Consider the following 22,509-nt stretch of genomic DNA (forward strand, 5'->3'; position numbering starts at 1 on the left):
CCAGTTTCCTTAAAACAAAATTTCTGTTTTATCCAAAAGTGTGTATTTGGGATAGAGGTAACTAGAAATGAGCTGTAACACGATCAATCTCCAAAAGGTCATCCAGAATCTGTAAAAGATGAGACAGAGGAATGGATAGGGTAAAGGCACAGGCAGATAAATATACAGCAATAAACTTGAGAAGTCTGGGAAAGATCCTTACAATGTCAGGTGTGGTCCCAATTTTCTTGGCCAGCTCTCCACGTTCCATGGTGCTAAGGTAGAGATAACGATTAAGGAGTTCCCCATCAAGGACATTGCGTACAGCATTCTGAAGTATTCGACGGTCAACATGTAGCATCCTGCATTTGGGAGATTAAAAACAGATGGTGTCATCTAAGGAAAGAAGTAAAGACTATACAAGAAGGGGGTGGCAGAGTCTCACCGAAAGGCACGGGGGTTGAGACCAGCATGGTGAGGCAGCATTGTGGTCAGGGCATTTTGCAACATCAACAGCCGCCGATATGTCTTCTCCTGCATGGGCAATAGGAGCCCAATACCACCATCTAATGTGGCTGGGGAACAGATAGAGCAAGCATTATTAGCCAAAAGCCAAACACAAATCCCCCACAGCGTCACCTTTCCGTCTCAATGACTTAACTTACCAAACCATGTGATATGCTTATTTTCCCAGACAATGGATTTCTTGCTGGGCCCTTCCGCTGCTCCCCGGCATGGTGTCCTCCAGAACGTGTTCACATGGGCACCCACGTGGAAGTCTGCTCGTCGCAGCAGCCGCATCCCCCCAAAACTCTCTTTGGCTAGGAGCAGGGGAATAAATTGTCACTTTCTTTTAGCCTCCTGCCTCCCTCAAAACTTCTTAGCATGGATTTAGAGCAGTAATTCAATGCAGCTTTAGTGACTCTCTCTAGTCAGTATTATAGGGAAAAGTCATTTATACTCACCTTCGGGGAGATACATATAAACCATGAGGTTGCGGTCTCGGTCTGACACTGTTGGGCAAGAAGAGGGAAGGATCATCAGAGTCAAGTTACACCCCCAGAAAACGACTACCTTCTTGGGGTTTGGGGCTCACTTACCCAAAAAGCCAAGTTGAGCACTGTCTACCATGAAATCCACACTGTACACTTCCAGGGGCTTGGCATCCTGGGGGTAAATTGGGCTTAGTATCTTCTCTTGTGGGCCCCAACCCTCCTCCCATCCCCTCCTTGGTTCTGGGTGCCTCAGTCCCATACCCGGGACACCAGGCTCAGAGTTTTGCTCTCCTCCTGGTAGCGAAGTAGAGAAATGCTCTTCATGACATCAGCTGCCAAGATGAAATTCTTCACACTGATCATCTGGTGAATGTAGAGCTGTGTGTCAATGAAAGCCATGCCTGTCAGCTCACTGGCCCGAAGACTCCACAGGAAAATCTGGGAAAGCAGAGGAAGGAGGACAACCTGGGTCAGAGGCTAGCCTGGTCAGAGCACATCCCTGCAATCTCACCTTGAGCTAGACAGGGTCATTACCTTTTGGCCAATGGCTGATACCAGGTGGCCATTGCAATGACAGAGAGCTGTCACTGGGCCCTTTTGCTCTTTCTCATACAGCACTTTGAACTTGTTCTTTGTCAATGGTTGTCCTGGCTCTGGAACTACTTCAATCACGTCCATGATGAGAATCTGTGGGGAGTAGGAAATTTAAAAATTCAAGACCAGCAACCCCCAGAACCACATCCCTCCCATAATATACCCAGGTGCTCACCCTGCCTCGACACGTGACCTCCTCCCCCTGCATGAGGCATGTTCCAGCAGCCACATAGCCCTTGAGGCCAGACACAGTCTCTTCACTTCGAAGGGACACTGTCTTCATGCAGGTCACATGCTCCCATTCCTCCAGCTCAATCCTGCAGAGAAGGCCCAGGAACATTGGATGGGACCTAAAGGGATACACTAAGAGGAAGGAAAAGAGGATGGGGAAGTACTGACCCAAGGTCTTACCTGGCATTGGGGATGGCCTCCCAACTGACTGGAGAGATGAGCTGGATAGAGAAGGCTTCCTGCAAGGGGTGGATATACCGTTCATCTAGGAGGAGAGGAGAGTGATAGTCAGCCCTTCCTTCAGTCCCATTACACTAGAGAGGACACAATATATTAGTTGGAGAAGTGAGCTAACAGGGTTGTGGAGGATGTGAGGGTAAGAAAAAAAGGAAGGCAAGGCAGGGAAATCACTAACCTCTCTCTATTGTCTCAAACTCCTTCTCTTCACCTGTCATTCGAGGAATGCGGGTACACAGGGCATTGGTGCTTGTGGCTACAGCATAGACCTATTTGGTTTGTTTGGAGGGATTAAGGTTAAGGGGTATTACAGTTAATCATGAGCAAGGGGCAGTAGTGACAGGAAATTCTCAAAAAGGTATAAGTACAGAAAGAGTGGAGGATGTTAGGGATTTTATTCAAGGCATCTTCAGGTATGGTGGTTTGGGTGAACAGTTCTGAGGGGAGGGGAGGAGTAGGAGGCATGGGGGTAGGCTGCTGACCTTGGACTCCACATGATAGGCAACGTAGTGAGCGGTGCACCGCAATGGAATCTTTCTTACTGGCCAGGGAGCATCATAGGACAAATAGGCTGGGAGTACACTGATCCGAAGCTCCCCCTGGAGGACCCAGAAAGGGAAAGATATCAAACAGTCCTAGACCTGGGCACAGCCCTTGATGCCCACTGATCTTCACCACTTACACTTGATAAAACACTGCTCTTCCAGGTACCCATTCAGCGAATTAGTAATACACTGTGCCAGGAATTCCCTCTTAACTTAACCAAGAAAATAGATGCCATTTACCACAAGCTTTCTTATCTCTTAAACTCTGGAATATCATTATGCAAACCCTCTTTTGCTTCATCCTCTGATGAACACCACTGTATTTATTTAAGCTTCTCTAAGATCTTCCCTTCAGTTGCAATCTCCATCTTCTTGCTGCTTATAAACATGCTGGACTCTCCCAGAATTAAAAAAAAATAATAAAACAAAAAATCCCTTCACTTGACCTGAATGGCTAAAAATATCTTTCTATATCTTTTCTCTTCACAATTAAACTCCAGAGAAATTGCCTTGTCTTTATTTCTCTCCCTTTCTTCCAACTCACACAAACTAGCTGATCTAAATTCATCATTCAAAATACAACTGTTCTCTTACAAGGTTCCCAACACAAGCTCTCTAGCCTTTTCTCAGTCATTCTTAATCATTCTGCGATGTTAGACCCCTTCTTCAATACTCTCAAACTCCTTGAGTTATCCTAACACTGCACTTCCTACTTGTCTGAACATGTAAACCTCAAATTTCCTTAGACTTATAAATGTTGGAAATTTCACCATTGGGATATTTCATACTTGGAAAATTTCTTACTGATAGTCTATTGGAATGGGAACTCCATTGGCATGGGAGGTTCCTTCTCTTCCCTTCTTAGGATTACTTTAGGACAGAAACCCTTTGCTGAACAATGGAAAGGACTTTGACCTATGCTTAAGCATAGAACAGGAATTTCTTTGAGTCTTGATTGATTTTAGAATTGATACAATGGAGATACTCCACCCTATTCAGTCCTAATAGGATTGAGTAAGGGCTGCAGCCTAGATCAAAATTTAATTATTCCAATCTCTACCATACTCAAGTTAACAGGATTTAGAAAGGGCTGTAGCAAAGGAGTATAGATTTAATCATTTGAAAATATGACCTTCAACAGACATGTGCAAAAGCCAGAAACCTCTGGGCGGTCCTGGGTTAAGCGAGAGCCTCCATTGACAGGGAAATTGATAAAGAGTGATTGGTAGATGTGAGGACTGAGGGGAGGCAACTTGGATGGTGTCCTTAAAGATAGGAGGGTCTGGAGACTCGAGGAGGAGGATTGAGTTTTTGGTCGGTGTGGTTCCTGGGCTCTGAGGAAGCTTGCTCGGAAGGAAGCTGAAGGTGGGGGCCTCTGAGACTGTTTCTCCATTTTGGACACGTGAGTGAAAGGGACTGATCTCTTTTCTTTGCCCCAGCTATCTAAGGGCTTGGGCCTTTTGGCCCAGCCTAAACAGAAGGGGTATTTAAGCCCTATTCCCTTCTCTCCCCTTTCTCTCTCTATATATATCTCTAATTCCTTTCTTACTCCTATTGTAATTAAACTCCAAAAAAGGCTGACGGCTGACTTGAGTTTTTCATTTAGGAATTACATAGCTGATTCCTTGGCGACCTTAAATTAATATATATCAGTCTTTTAAAGTGATTCCCTTGTAACAAACACCTGGCCTTTTTGCTGAATTGCCATTCATATCTCGGCATCCCAGGTATCGTCCTGGCTTGTCCTTTCTGAATTCTCTTAGTGAATTGATATTCCTGTAGGTTAAAATAATCTACCTTGTAGGTATTTTCCCATTTTAAATTTCTAGCTCCAATTGCCAAATATGACCCACTGCCAGTTGGATACCTCCAAATGAATCTCATGGGCATACCAAATGCTGCATTTCCAAAATAGGGCTTACTCTCACCCCAAAACGTACCTGTCTTTCTATAATTACCTATTTCTCCTGAAGGCACCATGATTCCAGACACCCTGGTTCAAAATCTTTGTCATCCAGGAGTGTTTTTTCCTCACCACCCTGCATCTAATCAGTTGCCAAGTCTTGCCAATTTCTCCTTTGTACCCATCCCCTTTTCTCTATTCACAATGACACCACCCAGTTCAGGACCACATCACCTCTTGCTTAGGCTCTTACAATGGCCCCTAATTGAACTCTGGGCCTCCAGTGTCTTCTCTGTCCCATCCAACTTCCCCACAGTTGCCAAAATAATCTTCCAAAGCAGAAGTCTGTCCATGTCACACAATGGCTAAATCAGTGGCTATTTCCTCCAAGACTAAATACAACCAAATCAACTTGGCTTCTAAAGTCCTAAACAATTTCAACACATGCCACCTTTCCAGGCTTAATGCTTGTCTCCTTCACATACACAATGTTCCAACCAAAAGGAACAATTATTATTCTGCAAATTTAGCATTTGTACCTTCCTTTACCCAGGCTGTCACCCCATCCCTCACCTATGCCTCTTAGAAGCCTTCCTTTCATTCACAACTTAATTCATTTGCCAACTCCTAAGGGAAACTTTTCCTGAGTTGTCAAATTATATATATGCTTCTCAACTGGCATGCTGTAGGCTCCATTAGCATTTAAGCTCCTTGGAACTGGGAACTATTTTGCCATTCTGTCTGTTTCTTCTCCCTTACATGGGAACAGACTAAAATGGCAAAATAGTCCCCAATCTCAAGGAGCTTGCTCAGGGTGCAAACTTAATAAATGTTTCTGGATGAACTGGGAGACAAGCTTCATATACATAACAAAAAAAAGTCCAAGACTAGGTAAATCCAGTGCTAGATGCAGAGTCTGGATTTTCAGTCAGAGGCACAGCAATTAAGAAGAGTAAGTTAGAGAAGTTGGGAAAAGGCTTCCTAGAGCAGAGGAGAATGGGTCGGCACCCAGCAGGCAGGGCTATTGAGGATTGGGAAGCACAGTGTTAGCAAAGACATAAAGAAGGGCATAAATATGACATATCTAGGAGATAATTCAACAACCTTGATAGGAAGACTAGATGGGGCCTGTACAAGGTTTCAAGAGGCAGGAGAAGGAGTTCTAAGGGCCATGTCCTACAGAATTGAAGGAAGCTCTGAAGATTTATAAGCATGGTAAAGTGGTGCTGTGGGAAATACCAATGCCTAAGTCTATGAGTGTGATCCAGTTATAGGGAAGGATAAAGGATGTGTGAAGGACTTTTGTTCCTACTCCATTCCTACCTGTCTGTTGAAGTACAGGAATCCCCTCGGACAGTTGACATTGTGGAAAGGGGCAAAGGAGTCGATGGGACCATCAATACCCATAGGATGCAATCGAAGGGCTCCCCGACCAGTCACCAGCAACCAATGGGGTGAAGGACCACAGATAAACACCTTGGTAAGAGAGGAGTATCAAGAATATTTGAGACCTCATCCAAAGCTTCCACCCTGTCCTACTGACCACTCTTCACATCATCAACCTGCCCAAATTCCCATGTCCCACTGACCCCTGAATAGCCATAAATATCTTCAAAATATCGGAACCGGGCTACACGGCCCCGAGCACCAGCACCCTCTTCAGTCCCACCCCCTTCTGGTTTCTTCTTTGATGGCTTTGGCTTCTTCTCCCTGAAATTGATGTTGTGGGGGACCTAAGGCAAGAAAAAAGAAGAGATGGAGTGAAGGAAAGGTAGAGCACACCTGTCATACCAGAAGTTCCAGGTAGAATGAGCCTTAAGAAGGATATGTGCATCCGGACACTAGGAGATAAGTCATCTAATGCAACCCAATTGTTTTATAGTTCACAAATCTTGTTAAAATAAAGAATGAGCTTTGTTCAAGGTCACACAAACAGTTTAAATATTAAGAGAGAAATTTCAAACCCAGGTCCTCTTCCTGCCTCCAAGTCTAGTGCTTTTACCATAACACTTGTCTTCTACAGCCTCTCTGACAGTGTTTCTCTGCTCCAGATGCTACTCATTCTTCAGGACTTGGCTCCTATCACCCCACTACCCCGGCATTCCTTAAGCTTTCCTTAACCCCATTATGTCTGTATGAGTCTTCTCTTCTCCCACAATCTGAGAACTCTCCAGTCCTGTCCCTGGACTATCATGAGTGGGCCTATGTGTTAGAGCCTAAGGATAAATTGGAGGAGACAAAGAACTTGGGTACCTTTTTGAATCGCACTTTGAGATTGCTCTGGCCGAGCTGGGAGTCATGAGCAAAGGCCTCATAGATCAACAGTTCCTGGTCAACATGTACCTGAAGGAGATGGTGAGGAAAGAGGCTACAGTGTTTGGAGGGTAGAGAAGACTCAAGACCACTAGCAAATAAGAGAAATCATTTTGGAAAAAGAGGGAGTCTTGCATATAAAACTCACCAGTAAATAGGGACGGGTCTGGCGGTTACCTAGGGCAACCAGTAATACCTCCTTAACAAGAGGAAGTTCCCCTTGCCTTGTCACCTCTTCTTTCTTGGTGTCACCCTGTGTGGCTGGCTGTCCAAAGGAGCTATCTACTAGCACCCGCTGTCCAACAGGAAAATTTTTCACTAAAAATACCAGGCGCCAGTCTGGGAGCTGATAGATCTAAGGTCAAAAGAAGAAAGGGGTTAAAGGGCTAAAAATCTCTTCCCTTCCCAACCCCACCTTCCTGCACCAATGCACAAAGGTTAGGGGATCCCAACTCTATAGCCCCATTCTTCCACAGAGGCTATATCAAGAGGTTGGTAGTAGATATCATTGTCCTCCACAGGCCCACAGAGCTCAGGTCCAAGAGTTTATTCACCTAAGAACTCTCACTCTTTGGCAGTGGGGAAGAGGGAGGAGGGTTAAGGGTCACTCACTTCCATGGCCCCACTCTCTCGTACTAGCACACACCAGTGGGTGGGCTCTGCTCTGTATGGTGGAGGGTCCCGGTCAGCAGGTGGGAGACTGCTCCTTCGAGCCTCTTCTTTACTAGGACTGAACAATGAACTGGAGTCTCCATACAGCATCTCTTCTTCATCATCCACTGTGGGGCTGAGAGCAGAGGGTGACAAAGCATAATCAGGTTTCACACTTAAAAGCTTTAGCCCATGACTCTGGAACCTCCCTGCTTATATACCTGATCTCTGGTCCCAGGCCCTCAGCCTCCAGGCCCCCTCGACCTCCCAGCTCATCTCGGAGCCCAGCTGCTCTACTCTCAGTGGTGAACATCCCACTGACATCCCGGTACACACAAAGTGCGATCACCTTTGACTGCTGTTATCAGGAAATAATGAGAAAACAGGACATCAGGTCAGAGGAGCAAGGGCAAGACAGTTGGTGATTAGAGAGATGATTAAGAATATGATTTGGAGAACAGCTAGGTGACTCAGTGGCTAGGGAGCCAGGCCTAGACACAGAGGGTTTAGGGCTCAAATATGATACTTCTTGGCTGTGTGACAAGTCGTTTAACCCCCACTGCCTAGCCCTTACCTCTCTTCTGCCGTGGAACCAATATTTAGTATTGATTATAAGACAGAAGGTAAGGGTTTAAAAAAAAAAGAATTGGTTTGGATATAAGAAAAATCAAGGAGTTATTTTCAGGAATTATGGAGTTTAAGGGGGAAATGAAGGAAAATAATTAGTTCTGAGATCAGTGATTGAAAGGAGTCAGAGAATACTAGCATTCAATTACATGATGTAAAGGGGGCTTGTGAAGAGCCAGGCGATGGTTCCTTCCTCCATAGGAGTCACTTTTCAGAAGGAACATAGTCACATGACCCTCAGCACTCATGATGACCACATAAGGATCAGCAACAGCACACTGCACAATGGGAGAACCCAGGTCCACAGGAATGAAATGCAACTGGTTCACTGCAAGGCAAGTGGCAAACTCATCACTATCCCAAGGTCAGACCCAATCCCCCTACTAATGCATAGGCCCAGGCGCTTAAGCTTAACTCTTCCATTATACTTCTTATGTCTTACCCCCAATCCCAGGCTCTAAAGTGCTTACCTCCTTCTAGCAGACGAATACCAAGGGGTGATACTTGGACAATATATCGATTGTCACCAATATTACCAGCATAGACAGTGGGACCTTGTGTGGCAAAGCCACTTGTGTCCAGCTCCATGATCTCCTGACCTGTCTGTAGGATCTAGGGGATGGGGATGGAGATGTTAGACCTTTCCCACAGAAGAGCTATAAAGGTTTATAAATAGATATAATGTCTAAGGACAGTAAGTCAGAGATCATCTAATTAGTCTCCCACATTTTTCAGAAGAGGAAACTGAGGCCCTGAGAGGTGATTTGTAGAAAGTCACATAACAGAACTGGACTCCAGTCTAGGGCTTCTCGTTTCCAGTTCAGTCTTCTTTTCTCTCACATCATCCTGTCTCTCAGTACCCCATCCTCACCTCCCATCAGAGGGCCCCTCTCTTTTGTCCCCTCACCATGGTAGAATCCTCTCGGCTAAGAATGAGAAAGCCATGTCTCTTCCCATCATCTTCTGTTTCTGGGGAGCTAGGCTCCTGTTCTGCCCCTTCCCCCTTAGTAGTCTCATCCTGGGAGAAAAGGGAGATGTAAGATTAAGGAGCCCACAATAAAGAGAGAGGAAAGGAGAGATGGCAGAGGAGGACTATATGGAGTGGGAGAGATGGAGATGGGAATGGACACGAAGAAAAATATCAAGGTTTTAAGTGACTCTCCAAAGATCATTCATATAGTTAGAAAACCATTTTGAAATCAGGTCCCTTTACTCCAAATCCAAAGCTTTTTCTATTCCACCATATTTCAAGATACGAGTCACCTACTTGGTAATTAATAGTTATTCATTAAATTGTCTTACTCTTCATTTTAACAGTTTTATTTTACAGAAGTATCTAGATTATGTGGTAAACTATATTCTGAGTTATGCATGCCTAGCAGAACAAACCTAATCTGTTGGCTTATAGTTAAGCTCTAGTACTCAAAAATAACATCAGAAAGAGATAGGAAAAGAAGAAAAGAATTGGAGAGAGAGGGTCATCCCAGGAGTAGAGCTTCCCTAGCTTTTTTAAGTTAACTTTGACAAGACGTAGAGGAAAGGAAAGGTGAGGGGATCCTCAAGGGCAGGGTCTGACCTCTTCCTTGCGCAAAGGTGCAATGACTGTCCACATGTCATAACAGCCGGGCAGCTCAAAGGTTGTCACCACCTGGGGTCGAATGCTCTTCTAGAAGAGCAGATTTGTTGGAGAAGTTATCAATTGCCATCAACCATTTGTGTCCAATTCAGGCCCTGCCCCATTCCCTACTGCCTCCTCGTGGGGCATGTTATGAGCAGAGAGAAAAGTGGTACATGTTGAGATTTAGTCTTCCTGACTCTTCCCCTAGAAATCTCCTTGTGTTCCCAGCTGCTGCTCACAGGCAGCCCAACAGAAGTCAGGCAGCCCAGGGTGGGGCCAGGAGAAGCAATTACTGTGGCACCAGTACCAGACCTACAGCACATGCTCTCTGCTGTAGGCCTTCGCAGGGTGCAGAGCCAACTTCCCAAGACTTTTCCCCTTTGCTCTTAATCTTTTGTCAAGACCACCTACCCTGATAGCCCATCTTCACTTTAAACCAACTCCCTGCCCCTCAAGTCCCAAGGAAAGATAATTAGCTCATCACCTGAAGCACAGACAATGCTCCGTTCTTCCCATAACCTGAGCAAACCACAATTTCCAGGTCTGGCTCTGGACTGTTCTGAAACTGCAAGAAGATAGTGGGGAAAGGGCATCAGTTAGAGGATCCCCACTAGTTGCCAGCACGGGCCCCAATACCTTTATCAACCATGGTCCCTCAGCTCCCTTCACCCTACCTCAGGACCCCAACCACATATGCCTTTGCCAGGATTGAGCCAAACCTTAAGAGCTAGAACCCCAGATTCCTCCCTGTGTAAGAAAAATGTCCCAAATGGGGTTGATACCTCCTCGGACAGAAAAGCCGGTTCCCCCATGGCAGCATTAGCACAGGGTCCAATGTTCAGGATGCTATCACACACCTGAAAAATTGAAAAGCAATAGAAACATAACAACAGCTCACATCTATATGGTGCTTTAAAGGTTTGCAGAGTGTTCTGTATACATTATGATTTGACCTTCCCAAAAAACCTGTGAGGTAAGTCCCATTATCATTCTCATTTCACAGATGAGGAAACCAAGACTCAGAAGGTTAAAATGTCTTGTCTAGTGTCACACATGCATAAAAATCTGATGTGAGACTTGAACCCAATTCTCCCTGATTCCAAGTCAGGTATCTAGCCTGATATGTTTCCTCAACTGAACAGGCTATAGAAGTTAGAGATGAGAAAACAGAACAGATGAGAGAAGACAGTCTAAGAAGGGGAATGGGGCATAAACTGGACAAGAAGAATATCACAGACTGTGAAGTTGGAAAGATGGAGTTTCAGGGCCCAATCCACCCATTCTCACACTTCAACATCTAAGTAGAAATGGGAAAACTGTGGGTAGGTATTTCAAGGACATTTCAAGGACAGCTCCCTTTCCCTTTCTAATTCTCTCTCACCTCAAAGGAGTAAGTGGCCAACTGGGTACCAGACTGGGCTTCACTGCCATACACCTCAATCTCATCCACTTCATCCTGGGGAGCTGACTTCCCACCTGCAATATCAGCTCCATCAGACACTTTCATCCCCAGGGTCAGATTCCCCAGAAACATGCTCACCACCCCCATTCAGAATCCCAGCTACCTTTACCTTACCCACCCACCACCCAACCCCAAGACCAGACCAAAGTCCCCCACCACCTGCCCAGCCCAGCGTGGACTCCACTCGCTTCTTTTTGACAGGTGGCTCATCCTGAGGAAATAACAAAAAGAATTCACATTTATGTAATATTTTAGGGTTTCCATAAAAACACAAGCTGGGGATAGGAATAAGGAAGAAAGGGTAACTTATTATGCCTACCCCTTTCTATTCTCCAAGCCCCTGTACTGAGGCCCCTTCCCTTGAAGTAAAGGGTGTTCAGGATGTTTTCATGTGTCATAAGAAGTCTAACCTTGTCTGAAACTTCCCGTGATGGGGCTTCTCGGGCAGCACTGGCTGGTGGTTCTTGTAGTTTCTCTGTATATTTGAGTAGAAGTGAATTCCCAAGGCGGGAGCCCAGAAAAAGGTAACCTGGTTCCATGGTGATCATCTGAGGAAAGAGAAAAGAGGAAAAAATATTCTACACAGAGCCTAACACTTTCTATTTCTAAGAGACCATTCCCCACCCACTGTTTTCCAGGGTCCTCCCCTCTTCTCCATTGGGTCCTTCCTAATCCCATCTGTGTAGATATACAAATCACATGGACTCACACAGGTGGTAAGAACACTAGCAGCTGCTTTGTCAAAGTGAAAGGATCGGACACTGCGCATTCCATCTGTGATGAGGGTCAGCACATAGCTGGGAAGAGAGGACAGAGTCAGGACAGAATTCAACTTAGATGATTAGATCTAGAGCCAAATGCCCTGAAGAGATCATTTGAGCTAAGTCCTTCATTCTACTAGGGAAGGAATGAGGCTTGAGAAGAGGGACTTAGTCAGTCATACTAGCAGGGAGCAGAAGAGCCTGGATCACACTCAAGTCTTTGGGCCCAGACTCAGGGAAGGAGAAGTCAAAATTAGAGACAGGGCAGAAGGAGAGAGGCTAGGACTCAAGGAAGGGGAGGGACAGAAATCAGAGCAGGCTCACATCTCGCCTCCCTTCAAGGAGATGACCATCTTGTCATAGGATATAAAAGCAGCTTGAGCACAATCCAGGGTGATCTTTACTCCATCCTGCATGCCTAGAAGCAGAGAAGAACAATTAAGGACTTCAGACCTACTCCCAAAGTTCCCCTTTCCCCCACCTAAGCCATTTTCCTCCCATCTATACAGCACCTCCCCTCTATTCCCAGGTTGGCTCACGTAGAGGGAAAGCTGTGGTGCCAGCTGTGAGGCTGTTGAGGGAAACACCATAGGGTGGGACACTCTGGTTCAGGTACAGAAGAGAGTTGACAGCAAAGATCACTACTCCACCTGGAAGGAGAGGCAGATAGGCAGGTAGAGTTTCTCAGAAAAGTCTCCTAACCCCTCTGCCAGCCTCCCAACTCCTACCCTACATCTGAGCCTTCCTTAGAGAAAGGAATCCTCTTTAGATAAATAGGTTGGCCCCTGGTCCTTGGCCCATTACTCACCAATTGGTTTGGGTACTGCTAGTGCCTGGGTACAGTCAAAAGGCAAGTTGGTGAGGGACCAGATGACTGGGTGAACCTTCTGCAGAATGTTCAGAGAGATGGCAACAATGGAGCATGTATCTTGTCGTACAGCTACACGCCTAACCAAAGGAAATACAGGGGTTCAGAGGCTGTCATGAGGGATTTGGGGGAAAAGGGGAAATAGGGGTGCTAGAGAAGGTTTCAGGCTCTTCACAGAGCCATGTAACCCACCAGAAAACCACTTACTATAGGAGGAAGCACATTGGTTTTATGAGGGGCATATGTCACGCTATATAGTTCTTTCTTGGTTAGAGTAGGAGATGGGTAGATAAAAGTCATCAGAGGACAATGGGGGCACAAGATATATCAGTACAGGGGTGGTAATATGCTTAGCCTATTTAACTTTATTTAAACTATATTCCAAATTGGATAAGTACAAAATATTCAGAAAGAATGAAGTTTAAGCCTATTATAAAAGCAGCCCAAGTATATGAATTAAGAACATCCAGGTTGAGAGCCAGGCCTAGAGACAGGAGGTCCTAAGTTTAAATCTGGCCTCAGACACTTCCCAGGTGTGTGACCCTGGACAAGTCACTTGACTCCCATTGCCTAGCCCTTACCACTCTTCTGCCTTGGAACCAATACACAGTATTAATTCCAAGATGGAAGATAAGGGTTTTAAAAAAAAGAAAAAGAACATCCAGGGCTAGACTTTTCTCTGGGGTCTGATTTACTAAGTAACCCAGAAACCTTTGCCATAACCCCTAGAGATAATGAAGCTACCAAAGTAAAGGCAAATCTCTAAATCAAATCGGTTTTGTGTGGAATTTAAAAACTAGTCAGAGTAAAATCTAGTAAACAGTGACTTGGAGGGCACATATTTGGCCCAAAGACCACATATGAGATGAACAATGGTCATGTAGGCCTTTTGGGATAAGCTATAAGATATGGGAAAACTTACAATTAAGCAGGCAGCCAGGCTTTCTTTGAAGGGCAAAAGGAAACACCAAAAGGTTTGTATCTGTTCTGGGACTGGGCTTCTCTATCATGTAAGGATAGAGTAAGAAACCTGACATGATCACCAAGACTCTTGAAGCTATCAAAGAGTGGCTAGAAATAGAAAATAGACTGATCTCTTTACTGGTTCAAACCCCTATTCTTAAGCATTCTCTAAGCAAAAAATCTTAAGAATTCAAACTGCATGGAATCTCAGGGCTTCTTTAGTGCATACCTGGGCAGAAATCCTTTCTATAGCATTCCTAACAAGTGGGGACACTGTTGATCCACGCTCTGCTTAAAGAACTCCAATATTGGGAAACTCACTACCTTCCAAGGCAGTCCTGTTTTCTTTTGAGCAGCTGATTGTTGGGAAAATGTCTTTAGATTGAACTGGTTCACTTCTCTGCCCTATTATTTCTAGTTTTGTCTCTGAAACCCTTCCCTGTGACAATGAATGCATCAGGTAATGAACTCTATGCAGTGTTACTATAAAAAATACCAGACTATATATGGCCTCTTGACATTTCAGAAGAAAATTAAACCAAGGAAAAGTATTGTCTCACAATTATTTGCAGTAATATAATAATGGGTGTTGTATTAAGTCCATTAGGGAAATGTAAAATCCTCTATGGAACCTGTCTTGAAAACTCAGACTTATTCTGAGTGGCAGTATACTAGGAAAGTCTTGGATTAAGTTGGAAAGAAGCAGAATTCAAAGCCTGTCAATTGTATTCATTAGTTCTGTGACCATAGGCAAGACATTTAACTTCTCTAAGCCCCTTTCCTTTTCTCAAAGATAGGGATAACATCTGTAGTATGCATCCCAATGGTTCATGAGGGTTAAAGGAGAGATTGTTTATAAAACACTTATTCTAAAGGCCCCAAAGCACTATATATTTGTCCAGTGTCACTGCTACTTTCATAACAAATATCAAAGAAGACAGAGGAATGTCCTTACCCTGGCCAGGTCTGATTAGGCTCAAACAAGATGAGGAGGGTGGGTTCATAGTACCCATGAAGAAACTGCAGATCAATGATGTTCAAAAGCTTCTCGTCCAAGGCCCGAACATCAATAATATAGCTCGGCAGGAAGCTTGACTTCTGCCTGGGGAAAAAGATTTAGAAGAGGGAGGAAAGTTCCAATTAGAATCACTATCCTAGACAATCCCAACTCATTTCCCCAAGATGGATCCATATATCTCTCCCCAAACAGGGAGCCCTTACTCTTTAAACCCAAGTCTATATCCCCCCCCCCCCCCCAACAGGGGTAACAAGAATAACAGAAGAATTCTAGAATAAGCCCAATTCTAAATGTATAAGGAAACCCCAGCCTCATAGGTCCCAATCTTTATACTGGCCCTCAGGAATCCCTCAACCTCCCTTCATTGACACTTACCCTTCCCCTACCAGTCCCTCATGCTCCTCTGCCAGACTCTCCCTTCGGAAAGGCAGCACTACAAGTCGTGTTCCATAGATCAGCATGACTGCACAGCGCCCATCAGGGTCCACCCGCACCCGAGGTGTGTGTACATTCTGGACAAAACCATCCTGGGACAAGGGGAAGTGTTACGGGAGAACACAGGTCAAAGTTGGCACCTTTCAGGTATAAGGGCCCATATAAACCTATCCTGAGAGGAAGGGTAAAGGGCAATAGGTAGGTAGTGTCAAAACCAGCACCAATTCAGGTCCATAATGAATATATTTTAGGCAAAGAGATCTTTCTTATTGGAAAGAAAGGGAAACCCTTACCTCTTCCTTAGGGGATTCCAATCCAGTTCCCCCACTTAAAGAACCCAGAGATCTTAGGTTTGTCCTGAGAATGGTAGGAAGCCACAGGCACACAGACCAGGTATTAGAGAATGAGATCAGATATTAGAGAACGAAGAAGACAGTTCATAGGACCTGGGAAGGGGGTTCAGAGACTCTTACCCTCAGCTCAGGCTCCTCAAAGTAATGTAGTGAAAGAGTCTTCAGGTCATGTGTCCCAGGGTCATACTCTACCACTGACAGCTGAAGACCAGGTGGAAGAAGAGAAGGAATTAATCTTATTCTCAGCCTTTCACATCATCCCAGGCACACACATAGGGATTCTATACTCATGCCCTAGCACTAGACTGATAATGCCACGAGGGCAAAGCAAGCTCAGAGTCTGGAGCAGTGTAGGAAATCCAAAAGTTCAATCAGTCTTTTCTAAGGTCTACCTATGCATGACCCAAGGTTAGCAGAGATTTCTCTTAAGTCAGGGCCCCTCACTCCATTCTTCCCCATCCCCCAGCAAGAACCATAGTTAGTTGACCTACGGATAGAAGGTACTGAGCTGGGACAATATGTAGATGTTCTCCAAATTAGATACCATCAGTTTTTGTTTTTTAATTGTACTTTGTAGAACTGCTATAGAGAATCAGATTCTCAGCTAGGGAAAGAACTCCTGCTGGCAGGGAATTTCTCTCAATCCTTGAGCAAAAATTCCCACTACAATATTCTTTTTTTTCCACTATGACATTCTTAGGAAGGCCATTCCATTGTGAGTCAACTTTTGAATTTTAATAAATTTTTCCTTATCCAAGACCAAGATCTTCTTTTCTAGAGCCAAGGTTCCCAGTTCTTCTCTTTGGGGCCAAGCAGAACAAGCTTAACCCCTCTTCCATGAATGCTCTCCAGATATCTGATAGTACTTCTGACTAAAGTGAAGGTAGTGGAAAGGCTGCCTTGAATCATGCAGATAAGATAAACAAAAATGGCCTTTGGAGACAAAGGTGGCCTTTGGGAAAAAAGTATCTGGAATGCTAGGAGATGGGGAAGTGATGGGTTGTGGAGCTTCCCATTTGGGAATCATGGGTAGAGTCTATCTGCTGTTGCTGTAGCACTTCCAGGACCTTTACTGAGCAAGCCAGAGAGGCAAGAAAGCCATATTTTATATTACAAACCACAGAGTAATTTAAGTCAGAAACAGAAGCCCACATTATAGACTTTTGTCTGTGAATAAAATAACTTTTTCCTTTGTTTACAGCAAAATATTAAAACTAAAAAAAAAATCTAGTAAAATAACCCAAATGGGGTTAATTTCATGAAGTCGAATCAGAACCTTCATTCTGGTTTTTAGCCTACAGTTCATTTTAAGTGGGAGTACGAGTACTTTGTCCTGTTTATTCACATTTTTGTAGTTTGTAGGCTGAATCTCTGAGAGTACGGGAATACTGAACAGATATGGGTCAGGAGATGTATTCACATATCTATCAGCCCTTTGACACTTATTTTGGCTTCATTTCTCTGGGAATAAATTCGCTAACATTAGGAAGCTGGACTAAATAAGAATTGCTAATCTGGAGTCTATGAACTTTTCAAAAACCATCGATAACTGTATTTCAAAAAGATTGGTCTCTTTTGTAATCCTGTGTCTGGTGTTTTATGGTTTTAAAAAACATTATTCTGAGAAGCAGTCCATAGGCTTCACCAGACTGCCCAAGGGATCCACAACACACAAAAAAGGTTAAGAGTCTCCTATATCAGATAATCTTTAAAGTTCCAAGCATTTCTAAATTCTATGATCTTATCACTTTTCTGGGTCTGTTTTCTCACCTTTAAAGAAGCTATTATAATGGTCACATCTCAAAAGCGTATGAGAAATATACATTGTAACATTCATCATTATTATAGAAAAAATACTTTCTATACTTTTTAAAGTATTTTTGATGGGGTTCAGATAGAAATAGTTCTAGGTCTAGTAGCTATCTGTTGTTATCTTTTCACATTTAATATTCTGTGGACTGCTGCACACAGAAAAAATTTTTTTTACAGTTAAATAAAAATACTTGGATGTTTATTATTACTATATTGTAGAGATGGAAACACAGAAGGGAAAGTAGCTCACTTCTGCCGTGTCCTCCTTCCCTTCACCCCTATCCACGTAGCCCTGGTACCTTGGCATCTTTGAAACTGAGAAGTAGGGCATCTCTTTTGGCTCCAGCAAGCTGCACACTAGCCATAGACATAACATTTCCAAAAAAGGAGAAGGAGGCCACCAGTTCTAGCTTTTCTTTGTGTTCTTTGTGTAACTTCCCTTCTGAGGATAAAAGCAGAAGTATATTAGGGTGAGGGACCTACACTTCTGGCTCTGTCCACAAAAAACACTGTTTTCTAGAGTCTTTATGACCCCAGACCTCCCTCTCCATCTGCAGACCCAGTTGCTTACCTGCATTCCTATCACTCTTGGTTGAAGTCTTAAGAGAAACAAACACAGAAGTCAAGTCAGTTCACTGTCCTACCTTTGGCTGCAGAGCAGATTCCCCTCCCCTTGACCCTCACTGCTACCCTCCTCTCCTAGGGTCAAAGGATAATGGATCTGTCGGAGGATTCAGGTTGGAAGCCTAAGCAGCAGCACCTGGGATTACCTTTCCTACTGCTACTATGGCTTGATCTCACTGTGTCTCACTCTCTCTGTGTCTGTCTCTGTGTCACTCACGCACTCACTCTCTTTCTTCCTCTCCCTCTCAAGTATTCTCCTCCCCACACCACATAGAGGGCAGGGAATTGTTGGGAGAATGTGAATGTGGAGAAGTAAAGAGGTTTACCTCGGCATCATGGTTCAGACGATATACATAAAGCTGGGAAGTCCCAGCCACCACAAGATTGCGTTCAGCATTGCTGAAGAAGTTGCAATACATAGAGAACTCGAGCCCTGTTGGGGGGTGAGCTTGCTTATATACAGCATACATGGTGGTACTAGGGGGAAGGAGTTCTCATAACCTATAGATGAAAAAGGATGGGAGGGTTGAGAATGGGTACTAATGACCATTATGTGCCAGACTCAGACATTTGCTCAGAGATACAGGGCGCTAACTGACCCTTACAAATTATTATCCCTGCTGTGCAACACCTCAAGAGACTACAATTTGGGCTCTACCCCGAATCTCCCTTACACATACACATTTCCCTCTGCTACTGCCCTGGTACTCTCCTTTCCCAGGATTTTCAATCACCCTTATGATCCTTTCTGAGCCCTCACCTTCCCCATAAGCTAACTCCTTCATATCCAAGCTTCCTAAGGCTATGGTTATCGCTTCCACCCTGCCAATTTTCTTTGCAATGCTTTTCATAGCCAAGATCCACCCACCATTCTCTTCTCAATCTCTACGACGTAACTCTTCCTATACTCCTCCTCTCTCTACAATCTATCTTCTCAGTCCTCCATCCTATGCTCTTAAGTACATACATGTATGAATACATTCTATCTTCTAGAATCTAACCCTCTTATTTAATTACTTCTTCTCTTTACTCAGTATCCCTTCCCAGTAAAAGCCAAATCTAAGGTCCAAAGTCAAACTCAAACTCTGCTAGAACCCCTCACCTTCAATTTCTTGAAGCCTCTTTACAAACAATTCTAGGAGTCACCAAACCATGGCAAATTATAGTCTACAAGTGGGCATGGTCTTTTATATTTCATGAACTAAAAATGTTTTATATGTTTTTAAGTAGTTTTATTGAGCTTAAAAATATAAAACCATTCTTGGTCCCAGCCAACACAAAAACAGGCAGTAAGCTAAATTTGGACCTCAGGCCATAGTTTGCTGACCTCTCTGTTAAGACTGTGAGTTCCATGAAAGTATAGTCTCCAAATTACCTTTATTTCTTCCTTGAGAGCCTAATTTTTACACTTAGTAAATACCAAGTAATATTTTGGACCTAAAAAGATGCTTAAGTTGCTAAATAATGATCTAATTCTTACTCTCTTCTTTAAAGAGGTGGGAGATTATGGGCATAGAATGTTATATGTCCTATCTGAATTCATGTCTTCCTTTTTTTTATTCTTTCTTACTGGAATTACTATATAGGGGAAAAGGAATATCTTTATTAATAACAGTGATGAAAAATTAAAAATGTAAAAACTACAACAAAAATATAGCCCAATGAAATAAAAAATATGTAACCAATGAATCTTATTGCCCTAGCCTATCCTTGTTCATCTCCCTACCTTCCTCAGGCCCTTTCCTACTTCCCTGATTATACCCTTCAAAAACTTGCTCCTGCCATTTATCTTCTCTCTCAAACTACAATTTCTTCCTTACTGCTTACAAACATCAGATTTCCCCAATCCTAAAAGTTACTTCCCTTTATCCCATCTAGTTACTATCTCATCTTTCTTTGCCCATCCTTGGCCAAGACTTCTAATATGCATCTTTTTCTCACTATCTACTTTCTCTTCAACGTCTTATAATCTAGTGTGTTCATCCAACTCTACTGAAATTTTCTCTCTCTGATATAACAATGAATCTTGGAGAGTGTGGTATCTCTATAAGTTTTCATCTTTAATTGTTCTATCCTTCTTATTATTTCACAAAATGCTACAGGGTCCCACCTCTACACTTTCAACTGCCAATCTCATTCATTCCAAAATTTTAATTACCACCTCTATGGAAGGCTCCAGTCTCCAGCTCTGGTCTCTCTTCTAAGTTCAGAACCACATCTCCAACTACCTATAAGAAATGTGGGGGGCAGCTTGGTAGATCAGTGGATTGAGAGCCAGGCCTAGAGATGGGAGGTCCTAGGTTCAAATCTGGCCTCAGACACTTCCCAGCTGTGTGATCCTGGGCAAGTCACTTAACTCCCATTGCCTAGACCTTATTACTCTTCTGCCTTGGAACCAATACACAGTATTGATTCCAAGACAGAAGGTAAGGGTTAAAAACAACAACAACAAAGAAATGTGGACTTGTTTATCCCACCAATAGCTCACACCAAATCTCTATCCAAAATTGGGGTTATCTTGCCCCTTAATTTTCTCTTCTTTTTGACTTCACCTTCATACCCTTGTTGAAAACCTACCATCTTTTAAAGTCTAACTCAAATACTTCTTGAGGAGTATTTGGGAAAACCACAATTTGAGGAATCTGTAATTACCATTTGCCCTTCTACCTCAAGCAGGGATTTGCTTTTTAACTAAGGTATTTAGCATAGAATACGATGATATATTAGAGGTATGTGTATCTGAGTCTTATACCTCCATAAGAATGTAAACTCTTTATAGTTAAGAAATCTCTCTTATCTAAACTTTGCTTCTTCTCTAGTACCCAATATCCTCTACAAGACACTGTACACCGTAGGTGCTTAATAAATGAGGTAGCAAGAATGGCACAGTACTTAGAGTAGTACTTAGAGACTGGACCTGGAGTCAGGAAGAACTGATTTCAAATGTGACTTCAGACACATGGTAACTGTCATCCTGTGTGCCTACATTTCTTCTATAAAATAAGAATCCTAACAGCACCTACCTCCAAAGGTTGATGTAGGGATCAAATATTTGTAAAAGTGCTTTGCAAACCCTAAGGTGCTACATGTGAATATTATTAAATCAATCCATTAATGTTTGTTTTAAATGCCTGTTAACATGCTATTAATTTCCCTTTTTGATGTAGGGTGATTAAGAGGGAAATTCCCTACCTCTCTCGTTGTTCCTCTAGATCAGACGCTCCTCATAGTCCCTTAAACTTTCTCATTCCTAGCCTTCTCCCCCAGAATCAAGCTTTATTTTTTCCCCTTCGTACTCCCAAGCCTGATTCCGTCAGGATCCTTAGGCCTCTCTCAGCCTCCTCCCTTACCTCACCCCCGAGTCCTCCCCAACCTTCCTTCAGCATCTTTCCTTTCCTCTCAGGGATCACCTCTCTAGGACACCCCAGATTGTTAACTTTCTCCTTTCCCCAGGGCTCTCCTCCCTTCCTTCCAAACCCTTTTCTCTGCCTTGCCCCTCACTGCCCCCCAGGACTTTCCTCTTCTCTTGCCCTCACTGCCCCCCTCTGAACACTCTCCCTGCCCAGCTCTTCTGCTCTTCACTGTCCCCCCAACATGTTCCTTCCTCCAGGGTTCTTCTCCCCCTCCCCCCTTCAGAGTTCTTCGTCTTCTCCCCGCCCCCTGGGCCCCCTAATCCTTAACATTCTCTGCCCTCCCCAACCTGTGCCGCGCGCCGCCTCCTCCGCCTCAACCCGCAGCCTCACGCGTTCTCCCTACGGCGCGCACCGGCCGCGGCCGTCCGGCTCGCGGAGGAAGGATGGGGAGAAGGGGGTTGGTGGAAGAGAACGGGCTACAGGTCCTCCAAGAAAGCGTTCCGACCTAGCTGAGGAACTCCAGCACAACAGTTCCGGCGCTGTCATTTTCCCCTCACGTCGTCCCCTCCCCCCATTCACGCCCTACACCCGCCCACACCCTGCGGCGCGCAGGCGCAAATCATAGTCCCGAGCATAGCGTGGCTGTAGATCTTGTACTTCCTCTGCGCAGTACCTGCGCATTGAGTATATAGTGCAGATGGAGAGACCGTGGTTTTAGGTCCTGGATACTCCGCTGGTCGTGATGTGGAATTGCGGCGTATTCCCTCTACTCCTCTATTCAGTCAAAAAGTCCTTCTATCGCTTGGCTTGTCCCGAGCCCTTTCACTGGCAGCCTGGTGCTGTGTGACTGGGAGAGTCGCTTGCCCTCTCCGATGCCCAGCTTCATAGGCGCTCTCCCTCCATTTTAGTGCATAAAGGAACGCCTTTGACACTATTTCCCGGTCCCGCCTACTCTGGGCATTTTCTCTCACACACACCCCAGCGCGCCGTGCTCTGTCCCACTAGAGTCCCACAGCGCCCTGATCCCTTAGGTCTAGTGCCTCCCTCTATTCGTTATTTCTCCTCGTCTAAGTGCCTTGTTTGTGCTTCTCTTGTTTACAAGTTGTCTTCCCCCTTTAGACTGATATCCTTGAGGGCAGGAACTGCCCTTTGCCTCTTTTTGTAGCC

General features: G+C 44.3%; 1 protein-coding gene across 5 annotated transcripts; it reads right to left on the reverse strand.

Moving 5' to 3' along the window:
* Positions 1-4: 4 nt before the first annotated feature.
* On the reverse strand, positions 5-22,258 carry CPSF1 (cleavage and polyadenylation specific factor 1). Of its 5 annotated transcripts, XM_016432039.2 has the most exons (39): positions 21,690-21,863; positions 20,151-20,217; positions 18,316-18,490; positions 17,937-17,964; positions 17,665-17,807; positions 15,674-15,754; positions 15,141-15,292; positions 14,703-14,849; positions 12,725-12,864; positions 12,456-12,566; positions 12,241-12,334; positions 11,865-11,952; positions 11,566-11,703; positions 11,315-11,366; positions 11,075-11,169; positions 10,476-10,550; positions 10,178-10,258; positions 9,652-9,741; positions 8,983-9,093; positions 8,546-8,687; positions 8,225-8,403; positions 7,670-7,806; positions 7,410-7,584; positions 6,946-7,152; positions 6,738-6,827; positions 6,074-6,217; positions 5,808-5,960; positions 2,519-2,635; positions 2,215-2,305; positions 1,980-2,064; positions 1,744-1,885; positions 1,509-1,661; positions 1,236-1,412; positions 1,080-1,146; positions 945-992; positions 645-800; positions 425-554; positions 203-341; positions 5-109 (listed from the first exon to the last, which is right to left on the reverse strand). In XM_016432039.2, the coding sequence occupies exons 3-39, from the start codon at positions 18,457-18,459 to the stop codon at positions 62-64; spliced, it is 4,350 nt and encodes a 1,449-aa protein (XP_016287525.1). In that variant the 5' UTR covers positions 18,460-18,490; positions 20,151-20,217; positions 21,690-21,863; the 3' UTR covers positions 5-61. The 5 variants fall into 5 exon arrangements, with proteins under 5 accessions (XP_016287525.1, XP_007488835.1, XP_056678862.1 ...); XM_007488773.3 differs by lacking the exon at positions 20,151-20,217 and having other exon boundaries at positions 21,690-22,258; XM_056822884.1 differs by lacking the exons at positions 20,151-20,217; positions 21,690-21,863 and adding an exon at positions 22,016-22,250.
* Positions 22,259-22,509: the final 251 nt, after the last annotated feature.

Source organism: Monodelphis domestica, chromosome 3 (assembly GCF_027887165.1).
Source record: "Monodelphis domestica isolate mMonDom1 chromosome 3, mMonDom1.pri, whole genome shotgun sequence".
NCBI lineage: Eukaryota > Metazoa > Chordata > Mammalia > Didelphimorphia > Didelphidae > Monodelphis > Monodelphis domestica.